We start from the raw sequence: 24,178 nt of genomic DNA, 5'->3' as shown, positions 1-24,178 counted from the left end.
TTCTCACTGGCAGGGCATGAGAAGCTGAAAAGTCCTTGACTAGTGTAAGCACTGCTGAGCAACAACTAAAACATCAGTGTGTTATCCCATTATTCTCATCCTAAATCCAGAACACAGCACTGTACCAGCTACTAGGATGAAAATTAACTCTATCCCAGCCGAAACCAGGACAACTGTGTAAGAATACAGGCCTAGCTCTGAGTTTCGCATCATGGATCTCACCTGAAGGAGGCAAGAGGGCCTACAAGTAATTCTGGATCTACTCTATAATGTGTGCCGTAGTATGTCTCAGTTCTGACTGGATCCTTCAGTGGTTATATGAATGAATAAGCCTACTTAAGATAGAAGCATCATGTTTCGCAACTAAAATTTCACACTGGGATGCTTTAACAGAAGTATGTTTTGTTTTCTTATAGCACTGGGAGTTCGCTCCAAATAGTGTTCATTATTTGCTAACTCTGTGGCAAAGAATGGTAGCATCTGTACCTTTTGTGAAAACGGCAGAACCCCACCTCTTAGATACATATGCACCTGAGATAACAAAAGCTTATATTACTTCTAGACTGGAATGTGTTCCTGTAGTTATAAGGTAAACTTGTAATTGCAACTTTGAAACTGTAATACGGAATGTTTAATTTTCTGATTTGTTGGCATATTATATTTTGGTTATGTTTAAAATCTAAGTACACTGGTTCTGATTACCATGGCGATTTCTTTAGATTATCTTAATTGGCTGATATAATTTTACTCCTTTTGCTTATTAAATCCAGGCCAAAATCAAATGTAAATTCTAATTGTTTTTCCTCTCACGGGCCCTTGTGTTTTGAAAAAAGCCTATTCTCTCCCCCCCTTTTTTTAAGACTATGTAAATTAACTATATTGTTCGGAATGTTTAATTTTCTGATTTGTTGGCATATTATATTTTGGTTATGTTTAAAATCTAAGTACACTGGTTCTGATTACCATGGCGATTTCTTTAGATTATCTTAATTGGCTGATATAATTTTACTCCTTTTGCTTATTAAATCCAGGCCAAAATCAAATGTAAATTCTAATTGTTTTTCCTCTCACGGGCCCTTGTGTTTTGAAAAAAGCCTATTCTCTCCCCCCCTTTTTTTAAGACTATGTAAATTAACTATATTGTTCAGCTGTGATGTGTTTTCTTAATGAGTCACTTTCTAGGGCCATGGAGGGTAGGGTAATGGGGACATAAAGGAGAATGAACCCCATGCACAAGAAAGGGTGAGACCGAATAGAACAAGGTAGAGAGTGGCAAGATTGAAATTGGCCAATTTAAAATTTCTTAGTTCAAATCTTCTTTTTAATAGTTTAAGTAAATGACCTTATAGTCCACACTATAATATAGCAAATAAGGAAAAAGTGTTTAGATTGCTGAAAGGATTTAATTTCCTCCAACGGCTTTTATGAATTCCTCCCGGTAGGATCTCCTGTCAGACTACGGGACTGCAGAACAAGCCACATCTGCTTTTTCTTTTTCAATTTTACATTACTGAGATGATGTCATTTGTTCAGTTTGTGTGAGGAAGTACATTCACCTTCACTTTTGTTGTCCTTTTGTCTCAGCTCAGCCAAAATCTCATGTCTGCAAATTGTGTAATCTGTCATCTTACTGTTTAGTGACTAAGCTATAGTTGGTGTTACTTGCCTTATGTTATCACCATAGGTATGTTAAAGGCTGACTTCCTAATGGTTCAAAATCGTGAGCTTCTCTATCGTTGTCTCGGGAAGAAGAATTAATAGTACCTAGGGGAGCTTCCAGTGTTCCAGTGCTAGGACAGGGAAGGACAAGCAGCTGATTGCAGGTGCAGTCAGTTTTCCTGGGCCTCCTCTCAACCAGCCTACACTTCTTCCGGCATTTTTAAGTTATCTTCTCTGTTCAGCTTTTCTGTAATGGAATCTCAGGGTTGAACCTTCATGTCTCAGCTTTCTTCTCTACTGAGTGGTACGTTCCATATCAGCTTCCAGACTTGAAGCACTCAGTAGGGCTGAGCTTCTGGGTCAAACCATCTGGCATGACCAGCTCCACTGAAATGTGCTGTCGTCTTCATCAGCATCACCATTAGCACTGAAAATTCAGTTTCTTTGTTTGGCACTGATGAGAGATTCTCCTGGATGTCCTTGTTACGTTGTGGAGGAGTAAACTTCCTTATCTGTGAAAAAAGCCAACAGGGAGAAGGTGAGGAAAGTACTGATCTTTTCTACCGGTGTGCATCGTTCTTAAGACAGTCTTGGTAATGCTGTTGGCATGTACTAGCTCTAAATGATTTGTATACCGCTGTGGTATTGTCTTATGTGATGAAGATCCTCAGTTCTGGCATTTCTGTAGACAGCAATATCAAATGTAGACTTTAATATCAAACGTCCAGACCATTCTTGAGAAACATGGGATGTCTGGGAACTGATTTCATAAGACTTCTTCGTTTGCTCTGAGAAGATTAATTGATATCTTTGCAAAGAAATCCTGTTTTCTGGAATGGCCATTTTTCTTACAAACCAGTATAGTCAATAACATCACCCTCCATTCAGGAGCCACCCAGCTGGTCCTTCAGACAGGGAAAGAAGTAGCTTGGAACAATGGAAGGAAAGTCACTTTTGCCCTTTTGGGGGGTTTCAAAGCTGTTCTCCCTTTTGAGTAAGGGTGAGTGAGGAACTGATGATTCTTCTACAAAGGGTCTACAAGAGGATGCTTTTCTACAAACTAGAAGGAGAACTTTTATTTCAAATATTTGTAAATACCTGAGAAGAGGTCTGTTTCAGCCCATCTTGAACGTTAGTATTTTCAGCAGCTGTGTATCTTTCAAAGTTTGGATGTTAGCACTGTTAGCTTTGTTAGCTGTTTGGATGTTACCTTTATCTGTCGATTGTTTGATGCCTGTGCAACAAAAGGGTAACCTTCTGATGAATAAACCTTTCCTGTTGTGATTTGTGTAATGAGTATAGTTACGCTTTATGGCAAGAGCTATTGGTCTGTTATAGGTATTCCATAAGGTCACAGCTTGTTTACAGCAGAATAAAATAAAGATTTATAAAGCAGTTGCATGGAATTTTACTGAAGCTTGCTTGTTGGCTTTGGTATCATGGTCTTGTGCTTAATTTGATGAATATACAAAATCCATTTCTACTAAGTATTCCGTTCTTTCCTCCCATCATCCTCTGAGAAAGATGCTGCTTGTTAATATTCTATTCAGGCACAGTGGACCTTAGTTCTTCAGGATTTACCTTTCTGTGTTCATACTGCCAACCTCATCTCCTCTCTTCTTTGCTTTCTAAAATACGTGTTAAGAGGAAGGCACAAATAGAATACTGTTCTGTGTTTGTGTGGATGTGTATGGGTGTGTATGTAAATAAAATGAGGTCTTATGTCTGCCTGTTGTATTCACCAGCTGCTAAGGCTTTTATAGTTCAGCAGTTCAGTGACAGTGGTTCAAGATCTGGATGGGAAAACAGCATCAGCTTTTAAGCAATAGTGGCTAAGTGGTTACTTTTTATCTCTATTCCAGAGATGGCTTAGAAGATCCACTGGATGATACAGCTACAGTTTTCCAACAGCTGGAGCAACTGTGCACAGTTAGCAGGTGTGAATATGAAAAGACCTGTACGCTTCTGGTACAGTTGTTTGACCAAAATGCACAAAACTACCAAAAACTATTACACTCTTCTAGTAGGAATCCGTTAGAATTCACAGTTCAGGAAGGTTAGTATTTAATTTAATTTTTAGACTGTGTTTTATGTGCCAATAACCGTATACTTGCATATGAAAGAGTTGTGACCTTATGACAGATATACCTAGACCTTGTCTCAAACTAGGAATTAATGATCCAAGTCACCTTGCACCACATTTTCACTAGTTGTCTTTGTATTACTTAATACAAAGGGTACATTGGCAGTTGATGTGTTTGTTTTAACATCTTGTTACATCTTTAGAACATAGGCATGAGAGCTGTAAAAACTCTTAATTTCTGAAAATCAACGTTTTAGTGCCCCAGGTGCCCTCACGGGAGCCAGCTGCAACTTGATGAACATTTTTTGAAAATGAAGATGTTAACTTTCATTCTTTTTGCATTTATCTGTCTGTAAAAATTAATGTAACATTAAAAACCTTAATTTATTTTATACAGCTCTGTTAAGATGAATTACCGAATTTTCAAGAAACTCAAGTTATTTATTGTAGTGTAAGTTGTAAAAATAATAAGTACTTTTTTTTTTTCATATACCTATTTCAGTTCTCTCTGTCTCACTCAAATTGTCTTTATAACTACTGGCTCTTTCCTAATATAGTTGTCTTATGGCTGTTGCATCTTTTCATGGATAATGGTGTTGTTTTGAAAAGGTGAGACAGGTTACTGGATAATACAGCTGTTTCTTTGCATGCTATTAAATGTTTGAGATTTATTTTGCTGTTCTTTTGTTGACAGTTTGAATATGCTGATTTTCTTCTATGTAGGAGCCATTTTTTCACTAATTTATAGAAGACCTCCTACTTATCTCTTTTATTAATTCCACTTTCTTCCGTGTACCTATCAACTTTTATTTGGGAGAACTTTCATTAATGACCTGACTTCATTGAACAGCTGCAGTCTGACATTCCCCAGTCATGGGGGGCCAAAGAAAAACAATCAGCTGGAGTCTTTCAGTGTTAGTGCTCTGGGGATTGCTGTTATGCATTAGAAAATATTTGATGCAGTTTAAATATTGTGTTTCTTTTCTGCAAACTAAACATTTGTGCTCATATTGAACAATAACTGTTATATCCCCTAGATATACATAGTTAAATTTAGACGTTTAATGGCTTTTAATGTTACAAAATAAGTTAATGTAATATTAAGATCTCATTTTATTATACTGTCTTGCTCTCTGTATCAATAGTGATGCGGTCATGGTTTACTAAAACAATAATCCCCAAGAAATGGGTCATTAACAGTAGTTAATGATTACTTGTGATCTACGGTAATGACTGATTTCTTTGGGATTATTGCTGTTATAAACCATAATTACAGATTATTACAGCAATAATTATTTTCTAAAAGAAAAGATGATGTCTGCCTCAGTAATTGCAAAAGCAAATGCACTGAAAATTTTAAATAGTGGAGGTATAAAAGAGGGAAGGAAGTCATACCTATTAATTGGTATTGTGCTAAGAGAAGAGGGCTATCATCAGAAAAATAACTATGTACTTAAAAATGAGCTACTGCAATTTGTTAAAAGGAAGGCAGGTTTTTATTTTAAAAAAGATTATTGGCCAATGTGGTGGCTCTGCTCTTTGAACCAGCTAGCACCACTTCACAGTTGCTTTTTGATACCATCTTCAAATAGCCATTCTTTAGTAGCTGTTGTTGCTAAATTCATTTGAGCAATGTCTGTTCTCCTAGATACTTCAGCTCCTTGGTGTTTTGCTAATGATGGTGCAATCTCTTAGCGTCCTAAATTAACAGTGGTTTGTACTGCAATGTGTAGTGTGTCTGACGGGGTTTTCCTTGGAAGTGTCCTGTTTGTGAAGAAGCACAGGTCTTGAAACAGGGAAATATGTTGGTTGTAGAGCAGCTGATACTGTCCGTCCAGATTACTAGGAATGGAACAGAACAATATGAGAAGATAGTTGGAAGTCTTCCTCATATATCTTGTCTCAAAAGTCAACACTTGTTCCCTGTCACAAAGTGTTTTCTGTTACAGATCTCAGACTGTATTACATATTCATGTGTTGTTTTTTTTTAAATAAGACTGAGATTTGAGATAAACCTGAATGCTTTCCTGTACTTGTGTTGAAATCATCTGCATGTTATTCCATACTCTGCATTATCTTTTCATGTATATTTGATCTCAGCATCTTTTTTATACGTAGAACACGCTGTACTATATACCTCTGACTGAAACAGAATTACTTATGATGTATAGTCACCAGATTCAGGTCATAAGGATACTGGAACACCTCAGAACTATTAATCATTCCTGGTTGAAGGAGCCTAGGAAGTAGAGCATTTGGTGCTATTGCAGTTCTGGGTTTTTCAAACTGCAACAATGCAAAATATGAGGGAAATTAAGTGAAGTTTAATGTTATGTAAATGAAGACTAGTTTATCAGAGATTTGAAACAAACATGAAATAAAACCGCAAGACTTTTGGTAGCTACTGTGCATGTCCTGATATGTACGTAGATATATCCACAATAAAATACTGTTTTACAGTCATAATGTGACATGATTTGTTTATCTGTAGTTTATCCTTTATGTTAAACTTCAAAATGTGTTCAGAAGACACTTTATTCATCACGGTATTGTCTTCGCTCTTGTAAGTTATGCTGTCATCACTTGGTAAAGTCCTAGTAATGAAGGCAAGACATCTTCTAGTTTATGTAAATATCTCACTTATTGAGAAGCCTTGTTTGTAACTTGATTTAACTTACATGGAAACTCTTCCAAGTTGTCTTCGCTGTGTTGTTATTTTCAAGCAATTCATTTTAATTTATTACAAAGTATATTTTGCCAAATGAAGATGGAGTCTAAAAGTAGCTTTACTGTTCTGTAGTCTCAGTGCATTTCAGTTGAGGAAGAAACCTTTAGGGGTATCCTGAAGTTTTAACAGGTCTGTATGTTACTTTGCTATTCAGTTCTTTAGTTTTGATCTTACTTAAGGGAAAAATACTGCATCTTTTCTGAGAGAGGATACCATTAGTTACTGGATTCACAGATTAAAAAGCTTAAGTAGGCATCGACGTGGCTTGAGTAGTATCAGTAGGTCAAATTTAAAGATATTCCACCTTAACGTGCCAGAGAGATTAGAATAATCCAGGTTTTGCAACATGGAAATGATTTTCCATCAGAGAGGCCAAAAGAATTCCCCCAAGTTCAGTGTTTGTAAATTTAAGAGTTCTAGATTTATAAAGCAGGATTTCAGTATTTGAAAGTCTGTACAAAATACACTACATACACAAACTCAAGGAGTTATTTATGGGAACCTTATGTTTACAGAAATTATGATCCTTGCATTGTACTTTACTTGATAAGGACTTTGCCAGTGGATCCTGTAAGTACTTTAGTGGAAACTGACAGCGAAATAATCTGCAGGATTGAAGGCATGCCAGCATGGCTTGACATGGATGAGCTCTGTCTTTCAAACCCTTTTAGAAAACAGTCCACAGAGACTTTCAAAACTATGTGGTAGTTCACAAACTCTTTTCTTGGAGAGTATGTCTGACTTCTGACATAAATATTTTCTTATATGCAAATCACTTTAGATAGTAGTTTAATATTACAAAGAATTCTTTATTTGAAATAGAACTAGAATCATAGAATCATTAAGGTTGGAAGAGACCTCTAAGATCGAGTCCACTCGTCTTTTAAATACGTCCAGGGATGGGGACTCAACCACTTCCCTGGGCAGCCTGTTCCAATGTTTAACCACTCGTTCAGTAAAGACATTTTTCCTCACGTCCAATCTAAACCTCCCCTGGCGCAACTTGAGGCCGTTTCCTCTTATCCTGTCACTTCTTCCTTGGGAGAAGAGACCGACACCCACCTCGCTACAACCTCCTTTCAGGGAGTTGTAGAGAGCGATGAGGTCTCCCCTCAGCCTCCTTTTCTCCAGGCTAAACAACCCCAGTTCCCTCAGCCGCTCCTCAGAAGACTTGTTCTCCAGACCCCTCACCAGCCTCGTTGCCCTTCTCTGGACACGCTCCAGCCCCTCGATGTCCTTCCTGTAGTGAGGGGCCCAAAACTGAACACAGTGTTTGAGGTGTGGCCTCACCAGTGCCGAGTACAGGGGCACAACTAAGAAACAAGTAGATTGTAGTGAGTCTCAGTTACTTCCTAATGCTATGATAAGTAGATGTAACGGCCCCACTGTAGATAAAATTGTTCCATGCCTTGAAATAACTTGTGGCAGGCAAGTGAGGATACTAGATTAATTGTATATCTAATCTTACCAGGCTGAGTTTGTTAATTTGTATTTTAGGTTAATTCTTTGTGTTTTATTTATAAGCATGTCTAGGTTAATAGGCTGTTCTAGTTTATCTGTCAGTTCCGCTCAGAATTTTTTGTTAGTTGATTTGTCTGGGTAGGTTTTAAATCTGGTAAGGGGAGAAACCTAACCATTCTCTTGACAGCGTTCCGCAGTCTGATACCTTATAGAACAGCTGATACCTTATGGAAGTGTATTGTACTAGCATAATGTTTATAGTCATTAACTGTTCTTTCTTTTTCATGTTAGGACGTCTGGCATGGCTTGTCTATTTTGTGGGTACTTTTGTGGGAGGACGATTAACGTACACTAGTACTGATGAACATGATGCCATGGATGGAGAATTATCCTGTCGGTAAGTATTGCTTGTTTTGAATTCTTTATTTTGATTTTTTTTAAATGACATTTAGTATCAGCAGATACTTTGAATTTAAATGTCTCAGTTTTTGTCCAGTTCTCGGATGGTGGGTGTTCAAGGACTGTACTGAGTTTCCGTGGATTGAGACTATTCCACTGGCTTTGATCTTTCCTGATTCATCATCCTGAGCAGTGAAGGAGTCATTAAGGCTATCATTTCAAAACTATGTTTCAGAGGAAGGGAAGAGGATTAGAGACAAATATGTCTCTTACTATAAGGAGTGTTTAGATAATGCCCATGTAGCTACCTATTTTCATTTGTGCAGTATACTTGTATACAAGTGTTAATTTCATTAGTTGTGAGTTATGGCTATTATTTTCTGCACTACTTCCTTTACATTAATTATTGCAGGTGAAGAAGTGCAGAGGAATTGCTGGTCAACCATTGAAAATTTAGACTTATTTTTAGACTAGAGCTTGGGATAAAAAAGAAGGCTCTAGATTAAGGCTCTAGATTTAAAAATGTGCGTGCTAGAGTCGTCTTTCTGCAAGTTTTAGGGCAAAGGGTGAGCTAGGGATTTATTGTGAATGACGTGTATTCCTTGTGGCAAACACAAAGTATGTGGCAAACACTTCCTTAATCCTTGTTTTCACCCACAAGTATGTTAAAAAAGGCATGCATATTTGATCCTGTTGTTTACATCCACTAGCTAACACATGAAAAAGGGCGTACAATGTAGAACTGGATAAAAAGCTTTACATTTTCTCCTTTGTTTCTTGCCTTCCTAATCTACCCTGGGACTCTGTGGTGTTAGCCATCTTCCACTATATTTTTATTAAAAGTGAGAGGTTTTAATATACAGGCTTACAGATGAAGTAGCTACTGACTTCTAATCCAGTGACTATATATTCCAGAATTGGCAAAAGGTGAGAATAATTTTTTGAGTTGCTTAGGGAATTAAGATCTCAAGGAATAGATAGCAGAAGAACACGGGAAAATAAATAAAGGAATACTCCTTTAAAAAAAAAAGTATTAAATTTTCTTAGCTGACACAGGCTGAAATTGATTCTTTGAAATCAGTCCTGGTAATATGGAGATATATACCAAGTAAGGATTTAGGTCAGAAAATACATGTTTGTTCAGATGTTTTAGGAGAGACAGAAGTGGGAAGCAGCAAGGCAGACTGTGCATTATATACTGCATATGTAAACTTATTTCTTAGTACAGTAGTTTCAGCTTCCAGGGAACTTGAACAGCTCTTACCTTACACTTTTAAGTTTGAGACCCATACTTCTCAAATTTCGTTGTTTCTTTCATCATGGAATTGATGCTCTAACAAAGAAAAAAACATTTTACAAACTCACCACAGTATAACATATGTATCTGAGAAAATTTCAAGTGACAGAGTAATTAGAAAAGCATTATGTTGATGTTTATGTTTATTAGTGGTCAATTAGCATAATTAGCATCTAAAAAACCCCAGAATCTTAGAAGAAACTTAGGCGAACAAAAAATGACTGATGGGTTCCTAAAGAAATTAGCTGTGACAATATAATTTAATTTGAGAATTCTTCCTGAAAATGTTTTTTTCTGTCATTAAGAGTTTTTCAGCTGATATCTTTGATGGATGCCCAGTTACCCCAGTCTAGTAATGAAAAAGTAGAACTGGCAATTCTGTGGTTCTTGGATCAGTTCCGTAAAACATATGTGGGAGACCAGCTTCAGCACACCTCAAAGGTAAATATTTGCTGTAAACCACAACATTTGAAATAAAAAAGCCTGTGCAGACATTGACCTGCCAATATATCTTACACATAAAAGCTCTCGAGCTTAGCTGGTGGCTGACTGGCTAGATGGAGAGATAGATGGATAGCTAGATGACTTGTTAATGTGTTGTTCATCTGAGCGGGCTTCCTACCATGTATGCTTTTGAGTTTTGGCATGCAAGGAGTTAATATTTTAACAGCTATGTTCATTAAACAATTTTAGGTTACTTTGCATTTCAATTTTTTATTTCAAACATTTAGCTGGGTTCTGCTATATTGTGTTATATTTCACAGCTGGGTACGCAAGATTTATTCTTTTAATAGTTCTGTTCTTTTGACAGTTACTCATTTATGTGGTTTCCACTGTATTTCTCACATTACTTGGCTTTTCTGCATTTTAAATAGGGAAGAGGGAAAAGTAAGATGCATTTTTGAGGAAGCAGCAGTTAATTCACCTTAACTGTAGGGGACAGTCATAATATAGATGTTATAAAGAGAATGTCAGTAGGATGAGATCAATTGATCTTGAGAAAGACTGAAAGAATTCTGTTGGAGCCCCAAGCAAATCTTTAGCAAGAATTGTGACAGTGACTGAGATTTGGTTTTACTTGTGTAGTACTCTGTCCTTGCTTTCTGGTGAACGGTCCCAATCTCAAGAATTCTTTTATCCCTTCAGGTTTGAACTTTACTTCAACTTTATTGAATGGTTCCTCACTTAATATTAAAAATAAAGTTTTACACTATACTGAATTACTTTTTCATGAAAGCAATGAGTTCCTTTTCAATTGTCAAAGCTGATTTGTTATTTTTGAATATGGTGCACTGCTCTAATGCTAAGTAACAGAAGGCACACAGTAAAAATGTACTCGTGCTCCTGGTATTTTCATTAGCAAAACTCCTGTTGATGGCAATTCGAAGGCAACATGGCTGTACAGTAGTTGTAGTTCCCGGATTATTTTTTCTTTCTATCCAATTTTGAGGGTTTTGATTTCACCTTATACTCTGACTGATTGAGGTGTAACTGTGTGGAGAAGCCCTATCAATGTATAGTATGCTATAACAGATTGTTATAGGAGATTGTATACCCAAGCTTTTTATGCCCATCCTTATAGAAAGCTGGAAGAAACGTTTGTATGTGGGTGAAGCAGTGGGCAAAATACTGAAGTGCCTTATTTATATTTAATCACCTGGAGCTCCGTTGTCAGGAGAAAAAAAAAATGTAAAACTCGAATGTTTGCCAGCTACACCAGAATTCAATACATATGAATCTATGCAGCTCAGCAATGTGTTTTGCATAAGCATAAGACTGCCTCTGCGATTGCATTGTGTGTGGAAGGTTAAATGGTTAATTATTGAGTAATTATATAGCCAGCATAAAAAAATGCTGGCTAATGTTTCCATTTGATTTATTGAAGAGCACTTTGAATAGAAAGAATTAACTTTTACTGAAAGGACATGGAGGAAAACTGTAGGATGAATTTAAGAAAACAGTTTTGTGTTGCTTTGTTTTATTGTTTTGGTTTTCCCCCCCGCCCCGATAAGTGGACGTGAATCAAACTGGTAATATATCATATTCCATATACTGCCTTTGCTTATGACATGTGTCATGTATGTAACCAGACTGGGAAAGTGGGAATTTTGCAAGGCTTTCACGGTGCATAACAGTTCAAGGGGTGTTTCTAAATTCTAGCCCCAGTCTAGCAACTCCATAATTCATTGCAAATGCATTTTCAAAGTGTGCTTTTTTTTATGGTTTGATTACATTATCTACCAGTATAATTTAGTTTGCAGTCAAATTACACTTTCTTTTTTGTTTTGTTCTAGTAGGCCTGATAAAACAGCCTCTCATTTGCATTGATAGAATCCTGTGGTCTGTATCACATTATTTTACCAGATCTTATAACAAAAGCTGTGTGTAAAGGCATCTGAGCTCCCAGTTTTGGTGGTTTTTTTTAAATTTTTAATAAAACAAAATGAGATGTTTGTATACATTTTGCGGTTAAGAGAAAAGCAGAAGGCAGCACTTGTATGATTCTTCTGTTTTATCCTGCTGTAGCAGCAAGTATAGCAGCAGATGGCATTCTACCCTCACAGTTGTAAATCCTCTGATACTGTGTCTTGCTGGCAGCTATCTACAAATATGCAATAAAAAGGCTCACACTTGGAAGCAGAAAAATCAGACATATATCAAATGACTAAGTTAATACACATTTATATAAATATTCAGGATTGCTTGAATTGTTTTATTTACAGAATGGATAATGGAAATTCTGCATGCTTCAGCCATGTTGAAATAATTTTTGAGACTATTTGATCATATGCTTGCATACAGAAAAACAGACAATGGTTAGAGAAGGCTGAATAGTTTAATGAAATTGTAGAACAAGTCTTCTACATAAATATACAAATTTTGTTCATTAATTAACTCATATTCTTAAGTAAGTGCATATAATAAAAGCAAACTTATTGTAGAAAAAGAAAATTGGCTAGGTAAATTAATGCATTCTTATTAAACAATCCACTGGGGCTTGCTGTCTAAGGAAAAATAGCAAAACCTTGGCGATCTCTTCCATGATACTGTCATATAATTTTAGTATATTTCTGATACAAAGTAATACATCAAGATACTGTTTTTTGGATCAGGTAGACCTTTGAATGAATAGATATGTACTGTATTTCTGTTGAATACTAGACTGGATTCTCTGGTACTGTACAGCACTATTGATATCTATTTGTCTATCGATACCTATTTTGTTTTAGTGCTGATATGACTTAGCCTTCATAGAGTCATCTTTTTGTGGCATATTGCTGATTTGGATGCTGGCAGGGTGGTAGAAAAGAAGTTGGCTGGAAAAGCACTGCATTGTGCTTTCCTGAAATTGTAGTCTCAGCTTCTATCTGTGGTAGCTCTAGCATTACTGTAGTGTGCCACTATTAGCCACTACTGTAAGTGTAATATTGCATTGAAATCTGATTCCTGACATCAAACACATGTTATTTATTAGAGAAAACATTGCTGTTTTGAATGAGACTTTTCCTTTGCAATATTATTAATGTATCAACACTGTACAATTATTTATTTATATTTGCAAGCGACACTAGACTGGGAGGAAATGTGATCACAAAGGACAGAATTTGAATTTAGAAAGATCTTCGTAAGCTGGAGAAATAAGCTGAAAATTTAAAATGCTGGTGAAACACCGTGCTTAGGAACGAAAACTCCCGCTTACAACTACCACTGGGAAATCTCTGAGCAGGCAGCATTATTTCAGGAAATGCTGTGGAGATTGCAAGCAGGGGTAACTCAACAGTATGTGTTGTTTTTGCACAGAAGAAACATACAACATCTTTGTGGATGTAGTAGTAGGAATATTGTGTCAGGTGCTGGAATTTCTTATTCAGTTCTGAATATTTGGTTCTGACTGGGCTTCAGCTGGAATAATGTGTCTAATTTTGGGCACCACACTTTTGAGAAAACTGTAGACAAACGGGAGAGTACGACAACACAAATAAAATGCAGAAGGTACTGCTTTGGTTTAGTTTAACAAATAGAATATTGGGGTGGGACAAAAATCAAGGATGTCAAGAGTTGTTTTAGAAAAGCTAGTGATCAGATGTTTTCAGCGCCCTTCAAGGGAAAGACAGGATGTAGTTGGCTTAATTTGTAGCTAGGAAGACTTAGGGAAAGCTTTTTAACCATGCCAGTAACGTAGTACTGGTGCGTACTACCCAAGATGCTACGGGGGCTTTTGATTTATGTCCAGGTATACTTAATTCTTTCTTCCATAAAGTACAGAATAAACCAGAAGTTCTGCTGGTCTAATCTCGTGCTTCCTAATAAGACTATTATAAACGGCCATGGTGGTTTGCTGTGGCTTAGCCAGTGAAAAGCATGCTTAGGGGGGAGATGAGCCCTCCTATTTGTATTGTGTGTTATGTCAATCAACCACCATTAAGGAATTTTATTTTAGCCCGGCATGTTTCAAGTAACTCATTACAGCCATTTTAAAAGGAAAAAGAGTATGAGTACTAAGAGTGACAGGAATTGCAGTGTCTTTGAACATGGAGAGTTGGCAGAGGGGACTGACTCCTTTTCCAGCTCAAAACATGGGTTCACTCCTCATTTATCCATGCTAAGGAAGATCTCTTCTTAGTTATCCAGCCACAAGTGGGACTTTGACTGGATAGCCTGCAGTTTAGAGAGACTATCTGGTAACATCTCTGCTAAGTTGTGTAACTTCCCATGGCAAGTGCAAAAAATAAGTTGGGGGTGCTAAGAATGTGTTTTAGCTGCCTTTTTTTATTGTGGGTTAGAGCAGAGTTGTCACTTTATGAGCAGGTGCTTCATGAGTTACATGCAAGTTCTTACTTTGCTGTGGCAGGTAGACCAGTTCGTGAGGTCTGCTCCTTGCGCTTGAATGCTGATTGTATTATTGCAGAGTGTATTTGTTAACACAGATAATATAGTTTAACATTTTTGCACTTGCACTAATTTAGGCTAAATAGGGATAAAAAGGCAAGACTTGTTAGCCAGGACCTTTTCCTGCTTCCAGACACATCAGACACTTGTCCTTGGAGGGAGAAAAAAGGAACAGGAGGGGTTCGTAGCCTTCCCTAGAGTGGTTCGAACTGCATCTATTCCAAACTCTCCCCTGGGGGAGAGGCTGGGTTCAGCAGTTGATGGCATGGGCGGGCGTATTTGGCTCTCTGACTGTCTCTAATTGGTGGTGAGAGATTGCCAAGAGTAAATCAAACTGTAAGTTGTTGGATAAGTTTTACTGATTAATGTCATAGGAAATTCCACTTAGCTAAGTTAATTACTAAAAGTTCCTACGTTAACTTAGAACTGTATCTTTAACTTGAAACAAGTTTAACACTAAGGTGTCTTCATAATCTGGAGTCCTGACACTTTTAGCAGTGTTCAGTTCAGTTTTTCAGATCTGTACAGCTTATAATGATTTTATAAAACAGATGGTTTTGGTTGAAGACTTTTCTCTTGCAGTACAATTAAGGGTTATTCTAATAGTGTGCTCTTGAAAAATGTATGTGTACAGAAATCAGGTTCTTTTTATTGTTAGTTCCTTTGCATCTTCAGTTTTTGGGGGGAATGGTTTTTGTTGTTAAGTATTTTGTGATTGAAAATAGAAATATTTAGTGGACAATTGCAGTGGTTTTATACGTGAGAAAGAAATTACATTTAAAATATTAATGTAATTAGTAAGTGTAAAGTAGGGTTTAGAATTAGGGTATAGAACTGTCTGTCATGTCACTTATTTACAGTCTGGGGTTTTTTGTGGCATTCTAACTGAGATTAAGAAATTTATCTTAATTTTTCACTTGTCATGTTTACTTTCTACGGCATGTGGCGCTATTTAACTAGAGTTATCCCTTTAGTTGACTATTGCTGTTCCTGAAACATAGAGGTCAAAACTGGAACCTATTCACATCTTGGATAAGGGTAGCATGGTGAAAACAACATTAGTAATAGCAAGTGTTTGAAACTGAGCTATGCTCTTTAGCAGAGCCTGATTACAGATTATTTCTGGAGTTCTGTTTTCAGCTTTTATAAGCAGAGCAATTTTTAAGAAATCCCACCCATAATCTTAACCAGAATAGTTATGCTTGCAAGGTTGGTGTTTGTTTTGTATATTAAAAAGAATTTATTGGTTAAAATGCATTTAGGTAAACTCTTTTGCTCAACTGTGCAGTAATTAATGGCTCCCTGTTCTGCTCTTTCTAATCAAACAGTAGCCCTGAATGTGCTTAGAGAAGTCTGGAGGTAATTTTAATCTGTAGCAGGTGGCTCTAGTTTGAGGGATACTTCCAGAAGCGAAGGGCACTGGCAATACGGTGTTCCAGCAAGCCATTCTTTTCTTTTGCCCCAGCCTTAAGTAAAAGTGATAGGGACCCAAGTAGGAGTAGGAATTCTGACTCTTCTGTTTCTGGGAAACAGTCCCATGTACAAATGAAGAGATACAGCTGTCACCTTCTTTAGGTGCCTCAGTTGAGTAATCTGGGGAATCCGGTCTGTTTTTCAATCTAGGGCAGGTGAGAGTGAAGGAGGAAGTAGGAGTATGGATTAATGTTTGATAAAGAGCCTTTACAAATACAAGTTGAAGCATGATTATAAAGTGGGGTGGGAGGGAGCAAATGGGATTTCTTACTGTATCCTGCGCATATTTTATTTGCTTATGTAGTCAATATAAAGAAGTTACTGTATTAACATTTCGGATTGCATCTGTATGTGTTTTTAAAGCTTTTAAATTATAGACTTGACGTATGAGGTAGATCTGCGTTGTGGTAAAAAAAATATCTAGAGGGTTTAGAATTTAGACTTGAATGTGTTTAGACAGGAGGAAAAACTATAATTTCCTTGCTATATGTTGTTTGCAGTAGCTGAAAGCAAAAAATGCATGTAACCAGGTATCATCTAACCACTGAACACAGGCTTGTCTTCTAATGTGTAATGTGTATTCTCTTAACTTATGTTATTTTGGTATTTCTTCAGTATATGTATATTTCTTTGATTACATTGCCTGCAGACATGGAAGCATGACCTAGCCAAAAAAAAAAAAAAAAAAGGAAAAGACATAGTTGCTCAGAATGTGACTGCTTTTCACCCTGCACAATATAAGACCCAGAGATCTGCAGCAGTCCCACTGACTTCAGTGGGGATCTTTGCAAGTGAAGGTGTTGATCTGTGCGTGTCTCATAAAAGATTCTGGGTCCTAGCATCTTCATGATTAATGATATCTTAACACTTATGATTATCCTTTTCTGAGCTGTAAAATATATATACTGTTTTATTCCATTACAGTGAGGTGAAGATCACAACACTGACAGGTGCTGGAAATTAGCAGGCACTTTTGAAATTGTTCTGTGCACTAGAAATTAGATCTCATTTTAATTCAGCTTTTCCAAACTGGTAAATGAGGTTAATGCCATACATATTCAGCTGATATGGATGAAGAAATTGATATAAAATAGATCAACATAGCTACAGGGCTACTTTAATTTATAGCTAAAGAGGCAGTGATAAATGAAAGTAATGTAGTAGTGGTCACTAAACTCCTCAGCCATCAGGGATTCAATAGTGTTAGTTGCTCATTAAAGGCATTGTTGGGGTACATAAAATAGAAATTTGAAAAGAAATAGCCAACTAACCCTTAATTATCAAAACATAGAAAATACTAATTATCCCTTAATTAGCTTTTCTTTTAATGTACTGAAATTGTTACTTTTTGTGTAGCACAAATGGATAGTTATATCAACAATAAATAGGTTGTTTTAATAACTTTCTTTTACCTCTGGGAAAACCACACTCCAATTTTTAATATGCAATAATGCTTCTCTAGCCTGTAGGAGATGAAAATTATTAAGTAGCTTTATTTTTTGAAGATTTTACAGCAGCTTTGGGAAGAATTATTTCACCATGCATCAATTATTTTTAATTGAACTGAATATTTTTCAGATTGCATGAAATGCCGCTCATTTAAGTTTAACGTTTACAGTTTGTTAAGGAAGCATGATAGAATTGGGTACAACTTACTTCTATGGCATATTCTAGGAAGAATAAAGAACGATTGTTTCAGAAGAAAAATATTGTCACTGGTATTTTTCACTTAACTGGGCCAAATCTCATTTTTACTCTGTTTCATAGGTACCACACTGTTCTCATCCAGTCTCCTTGCAGTTCATATAGGGAAAGAAAGTAGGGATTGACTTCAGTGGGGCTTGGATCCATCTGGTACTGATGAAAAGCTTTAACAGCTGTTGCAAAATTATTTTCCTTTTGAGGCAGCGTGTAGCCTTCCCTCTGTGGTTATATGTGCAGGAAAGGAATGTCGTAAGCAGAACTGGGTTTGTTTTATCAAACACAACAGGTATGTGTTTTTTCCAGATAAGTGGTGGGAGGGAAACACTGCATAGTGCTGGTCATAAAAGCCTCCAAATCCATGTAATGGTCCATGCTGAATTAAATAGAAAATAACTGCTAGTACAGAAATCAAAATAAGTAGATATTATCACGGCGGGTGATCAAAGTATTGCAGGATTTTTCCAAATCTGTAGAACTGATGCAAACATCCTAAGAAATCTTATTAATGACATTTTTGTAAACTACTACTTCTCAACATTTTTAGCTTTAAAATACAGCAAGTAAGATACTACACTTACCTACAGAATTTAAGAGGGTACAAGGTACCAACTTAAATTTCAAAGAGATTTCAAGCATTTTACATACACTCAGCATTCAGTATGGTCAAAATGCTGGGAAGGGTAAGACTGAAATGGAAAATACAGTTGTATTATTTGACAAGTAATTTCCTGGTGATTTTAGTCACACCTTTAAAGAAAAATCTTGTTTAAAAAAAAAACTTTAAAGAGTTTTATTTTTTAAAAAAAACTTTAAAGAGCAAAAATGAGATGAGAACATTTAATGTTTCTTGAACTAAGTATCTGTCTTCCAGCAAGGGGACAAACACAAAACTAGTCAAATTTGTAGCTCAGACTTTAAAGTGTAGCATCTTTTTGTGGGATTGGAGTTGCCAGTTTGGCTTGCAGCAGCTCAGTGTTCAGAATTCATCAGGTTTTTTGGACAAAAGAATTGGCAGTGTGGTTTTTTTATTACAGTCCTCAGAAAAAACATTGCTTCGTATGTATGTGAATTACGTTGGTTCTCTCCTCTTTGAGGCTCTGACTTCTCGACTGACTGACCAATTTCTAGCAAGTTTAGGAGCTAGAAAAGATTTACTTAGGTAAATGTTACTCAGGCAGATCTCCTTTCATGTTTTCTATCATAGTTCCTATCCTGCCATGAGCAGAAAGAACTTTCAGCAAATGTTCCTGAACTAATACTTGAACTTAGCTTGTCCAATCTTTAGGCAATTAAGTTAATTCTTCCATTGCTTATAAAAATGTATAGTTATTTCTAATTCTAGATTGTGGCATGCACTGACAACCATCTTGCTTCATGTGAAAAATTGGATTTCCTTTGAAGAAATCTAATACTTTGAAGGATTCTTTAAGTACTTAGTGCAGAATTTTTTTTGTTTTTCTGCTTTTAAATTAAAAAAAAAAAAACAAACCAGTGACAACAAACCAAAAACAAGTAAGCTAGAATCTGTGACATTTTAATTCATGGGACTAGACAGCAATTCTTACTTACAATGCCTTGGCAAACTTTCAATCACAATACACCGTGCCTGTTCTTTAACTACTTTTAGAAATGTCTTTAATTTCTCCATTACTTGGAAATTCTGTACAGCAAAGAACCTATCAGGACATAAAGACAAACACAAAGAACTTTGCAGAGTCATAAATGTTGGTTTCCTCATCAGACTGAGTTGTAAAGCATTCTTCATTTTACATATCCTCAATTCTGTCATTTTTTACTTGGTGGTTTTATGCAGGAGTTGATACCTTTTTCTTCTTGGTCTATGCAGCACTTTCTTTTCTGTGTTTGCTTGGGGAATTTTTGTTTTGCTTTCTCTTTTCCCAAATTTTACATTATATACTCCTAGTCTTCCTCCTTTATCTTACTAACTTGTTATCTTTTGGCTCCTTGCTCATGGCAACTAAAACCTGCATGAATCTTTATATAGATACTATTTACTCACATGTTTGCAATTAAAACACTGGTTTAAGTGCTGTGCTATTTTATTTTAGAATTCTATATCACAAATCAGGCAATCTTAAAAATAAATAATTAGCATAGTTCAGTTCTACACTTGGCTGTAACTGAGCTTTATTTTGTAGCTGCTAATAAAGGCACATTATCATGTTCAGGCATTGCAATTATCATTGAAATGTGTATGTTCTTTAACTGCAACATTAGGCTGAGGATATAATTACTGTCTAGAGCCAATATCTTTGTGAAGTTACGTCTGTGATGCTATTAAGATATAAGCAATATTTGTAAACTAATATTTAAACGTTTCAGAATTGATACCATCACTTGCGGACTTAAAAACTAATCCTACTTCCACTCCAAATTATTGACTTCTTAAGTGTTTCGCAAATATATTATTGGGTTATTTGGATGTGAGTATAATTTGTGATTTGAGAGCGACTACTATTTTTCTAATAGCAAGTGCCCAGAACAAACTGAACTGGTGGCAGAGAGATGCTGTGGTAACAGCAAAATGCTGATAAAACAGTGGTACAGTATGTCACAAAATGCTGCAAACATGATTAATTTTTCTTGTAGTAGAGTTAAATCTCAGACAATTTAGGATAGCAATTTAACTACAGAAAAACCTGTTGCATGCTAAGAAGAGAATAAGAAAAAGATTTTTTTAATAATGTTAGAAGCATGTTTTAAAGAGGAATGAGATTGAGTCTGTTCATTGATTTGCTTTCTGAAAATTTCTAGTATTTATGCTGCAGAATAACTTGAAATTTCTTGTGAAGTTAGGTGGATAGTTCATTTGCAAAACTAGGCTAAGTCACCTATAAGTAATTCCACACATGTGGAGATGTTTGGATCTATAATGAAAGGCCCTTTTTTTCACATTTTGTTTTTATATGCAAAATAGGCATGGTAGTAGTTGACTTTTAAGTATTTGCATCAATTAATTTTCTGTTCTATTCCCTTGGTATGTGAGTGATAGCCACTAGTTTGTTTAATTTGCTTACCTGTCTCAGAAATTGAGATTTAGGGAATGCTGATATGGGGGGGGGCAGGTAAATGTTAGAGAACCAATCTTTCAGCATTTTTCATCTTATTTTGAATGCAAGAATGTTTAAATTTTTTCTGCACAGAGGAACAAGTACATTGCTTAGTGGTTTTTATCTGATATAGCCTAGTAGAATTCCTTTTTCTATTTTACAAAAGTAGTTTCAAATTTTGCTTTCACGTATGTCTGCTTTTTGGCTTACCTGCCTCTGCTTTGTCTTTGATGACTGGACTCGGTTGTAATCACACTACTTATGTTTTCTATGTCGCTAAATACTACTTTGTATTTATTATATTTTTGTATTTATTATATTGATTTTGTTCTTTGTTTAATAATTCAGTTGTTATTTCACCTCAAGCAGATTCTCTTCTCTGAGTAACTTTTAACTGCTGGACCTTTCCACTTGTGCTGTATATCCCATACCAACTTAGCAAGAAGGAATAAACAGCAGATGGGGCATCTTGGGGAAAAAAAACAGGCTATCTTGTGGCTTACTTATCTAAAATATATTGGTTTTGTTGCTGTATGTTGGCCTCATATCCTCATTATTTAAGTAGCTTAATGAATTAATTTCCCAGACCTTGCAGTAAGTAAATTAACCATCAGAGTTCAGAGCAGAGTGAATAATTCTTTAATATTAGACTACGGCAATTTTTATGACTCAAGTTAAATTTAATTATGAAATTGCTTATTGCATATTTGTGTAATTCAGAGAGGAAAAATATGCAAAATAACACATGATAAGTACATCTGTCAAAAAAGAACAAAACAGTAAAATCCTAGGAGGTTAGATTACTCTTGTGGATACTGGTTGGATTATACGTCATTCAGTTTAGGTATTGTGTTTATAGTCCACACTGGCCAGCAGTGCTAGAAGGTTTTTGTTTGATTTTAGCTGATCAGCAGTTTAGCATCTCCTTCAAAATTACTTAACTTAATTTAGCTACCAGTGACTAGTACATTACTAAAACAGTCCTCTAGATGATCTTCTAGATTTTCCTCTAGAATAGTGTTGTCATTTTAGATTTATATGGGGAATATATATTAGTGTAGCAGTGTTCTTAAATAGGAATTGTTCTAAAGCACTAACTTAAGTTCATTTTAAAGATTCCCCACACACACACACCTTGAGAAAATACTTAACCCAAGTAATAATCTTTCCAGGTGACTTTATGCGCTGACATTTTCTATTCTTCCACGTGAAACAAATGTGATAATTGAGTAGATAAAGTACAAAATTCCACTCTTTGTGACCTCAAGGTGAGTTGGTTTTGACCTTACAAAAAAGTGTGGTTTCTGACCTGTGTTAAACATTGCACATAAACTGTCAGTCTCTTGGAGTATTTTCTGCTTATTTTGTTATAGGCACAAGTTCTGGTATAATCCAGAATTCTGTATAATCCAGAAAGAACATTCTGTTTCTTTTTTTGCCTTTTCCTCTCATATCACTACTCCTGTTTTTTTTAATTAAACAGGGTTGGATAGTTTGCATTCCTGTTATGATGGTTTATTCATATTTTTTTCACGCTTATTTACACGTATTTGTATTGAATGATCAACGTTGACCTGATCCTTTAAAAATGAAGAAGACAAGCATTTGCAGAGCAGCATGTACGGAGAACTTTGTCTCTTTTCATCAAGCTGTTGTCACCTAACCATCCAGTCTAACCAGCAATACATCAGTTCCACTCTAGAAGAGATAAAGTCAATGGAGCTGAATTGCTAAGGACTATTTCCTGCAGAGCAGCAGCAGTCATATCCAGGACATAGTATAAGAAACCTTTTGGGGTTTGAGATATAAACAAGGCTTCAGTGACTTCCTCTATTTCGCAGTTCCTTTGATTTGGAAACTTTCCAGGTTGATGAAGTCATCAGATTTCTGAATCAAGGTGGTTTTTTTATTTGGACATTTATTTTGCCTTATGTAAATGGCCTGATATGCTGTCTGAGATTATCAAAGTAAAGAAAACATCCACATCATTGTAAAACACTTCATGATTAATTAAGTGAAAGATTTCCTCTGAAACAGATGAGACGTTGTACCTATGTCCTTCCTTTTGCATCTGTATGAAAATACCTTTACCAAGAAAGGTTTGCACAGAAATCTCTGCAGAAACTGCATTTTGCTCAGTCAAGGAAAGGGCTTCCAGCATGCACTCCTGTTCCTATTTGTGTGTCAACTCATGGCTCATCCAAACATTTTGATAATGCCTACACTCTCTTTTCCCAGTGCTTTCAGCAAATTAAAGATATGCTCTAGTGAAATACGATGTTCCAGGCAAAGTTGGATTTAGTGAAAGTTGTTTGCAAATATAGAAAAAAGAATTGAACCATGAGGTATTTCTTGATGTCTGTGCTGTTGATGTTAGGGGGTTTTAGCTTGCTCCTGCCATATTCCATCAATGTGAATATGGACGGTCCAATTTTTTTCTTTATCATTATCTACCCACCTTGTGTATACGGTTACTAATGTCAAATAAATTAAAATTCAGACATGATGAGGTTCAGAATTTACATCTATGTTTCCAAATGCTTTCAGCAGCATTGCTTCCTGATGACTAGCAGGTCAGCTGTGGCCTTTCAGTCTGGAGGACTTACTGGTCATCAAGTGTAAGATGGATATTTGCTAGACCTTTAATGTTCTTTAGTGCAGTCTTTCAGTGCTTTAAAATTTCCCAGAATATTGAAAATATTTTTGTACTGGTCTGCATAACTACAATAGATAGTCTTATGCTTCAAGTTGATTGAAGAGATCTAAGGACGCTGAAGAAACAATAGTTGTTAATTCCTAATAGGAATAGGAATAAGTAAACTTGTTTGATAGTTGGTGATCAGATGATCAGTAAATCTGTGCAGGGGAATTTCCCTTTCTCAGTTGACATTTAAAAGCTCATGCTATAATTGGAGAATCTCTGTGACAGAAAGGTTTAACTTAATTTTGATTTTTCTGGCTACGGCACTTAGTCCCTCTTTTGATTACATGGTGGACATGTGAATCCCTAAAACATACTCTTCTGAGAGAATGGACTTCTTGGGCTAAGAACACATGAAACCAGCAGTTCAAAATGTCTATCCAAACATCAATTAAGTGCACGTTCCTTCAATACACTAGTGGGATCTTTCATTTAAGTCAGTTGCTTTGGTGAGTTTCTTAATTACTATTTTAAGCTTTACTTTTTCTATAGTAAGCCCAGGGAGTTCAGAAAGTGAATTTCTTCTGTTTCTGTCATTAAAAGTAATCAATGAAATGATAAGGAAAAGAAAAGCAGAGATTGCTGCAGAGAAATTGTGAGTGACTTTTATGGACTCTTCTGAATTTTAACTGGGTATTTTAAACCTATTTTTCTCATCCTTTTTAGAGTTGTTCTTGCTTCAGTGCTCATTGGAAATATTTACTGAGATTCA

General features: G+C 36.0%; 1 protein-coding gene across 1 annotated transcript in view; it reads left to right on the top strand.

Annotated features, from left to right (window-relative positions):
* RANBP17 (RAN binding protein 17) overlaps positions 1–24,178 on the top strand; it is a 164,770-nt gene that overhangs the window by 14,826 nt on the left and 125,766 nt on the right. The window contains exons 11-14 of the mRNA XM_009285979.1: positions 417–589; positions 3,522–3,715; positions 8,223–8,328; positions 9,933–10,068. Coding sequence (XP_009284254.1) covers positions 417–589; positions 3,522–3,715; positions 8,223–8,328; positions 9,933–10,068 — 609 coding nt within the window. The remainder of the gene's footprint in view (positions 1–416; positions 590–3,521; positions 3,716–8,222; positions 8,329–9,932; positions 10,069–24,178) is intronic.

This window comes from Aptenodytes forsteri, unplaced genomic scaffold, assembly GCF_000699145.1.
Source record: "Aptenodytes forsteri isolate BGI_AS27 unplaced genomic scaffold, ASM69914v1 Scaffold54, whole genome shotgun sequence".
Classification (NCBI taxonomy): domain Eukaryota; kingdom Metazoa; phylum Chordata; class Aves; order Sphenisciformes; family Spheniscidae; genus Aptenodytes; species Aptenodytes forsteri.
The sequence above is the reverse complement of the archived record's forward strand: the minus strand, read 5'-3'. Positions and strand labels throughout refer to the sequence as shown.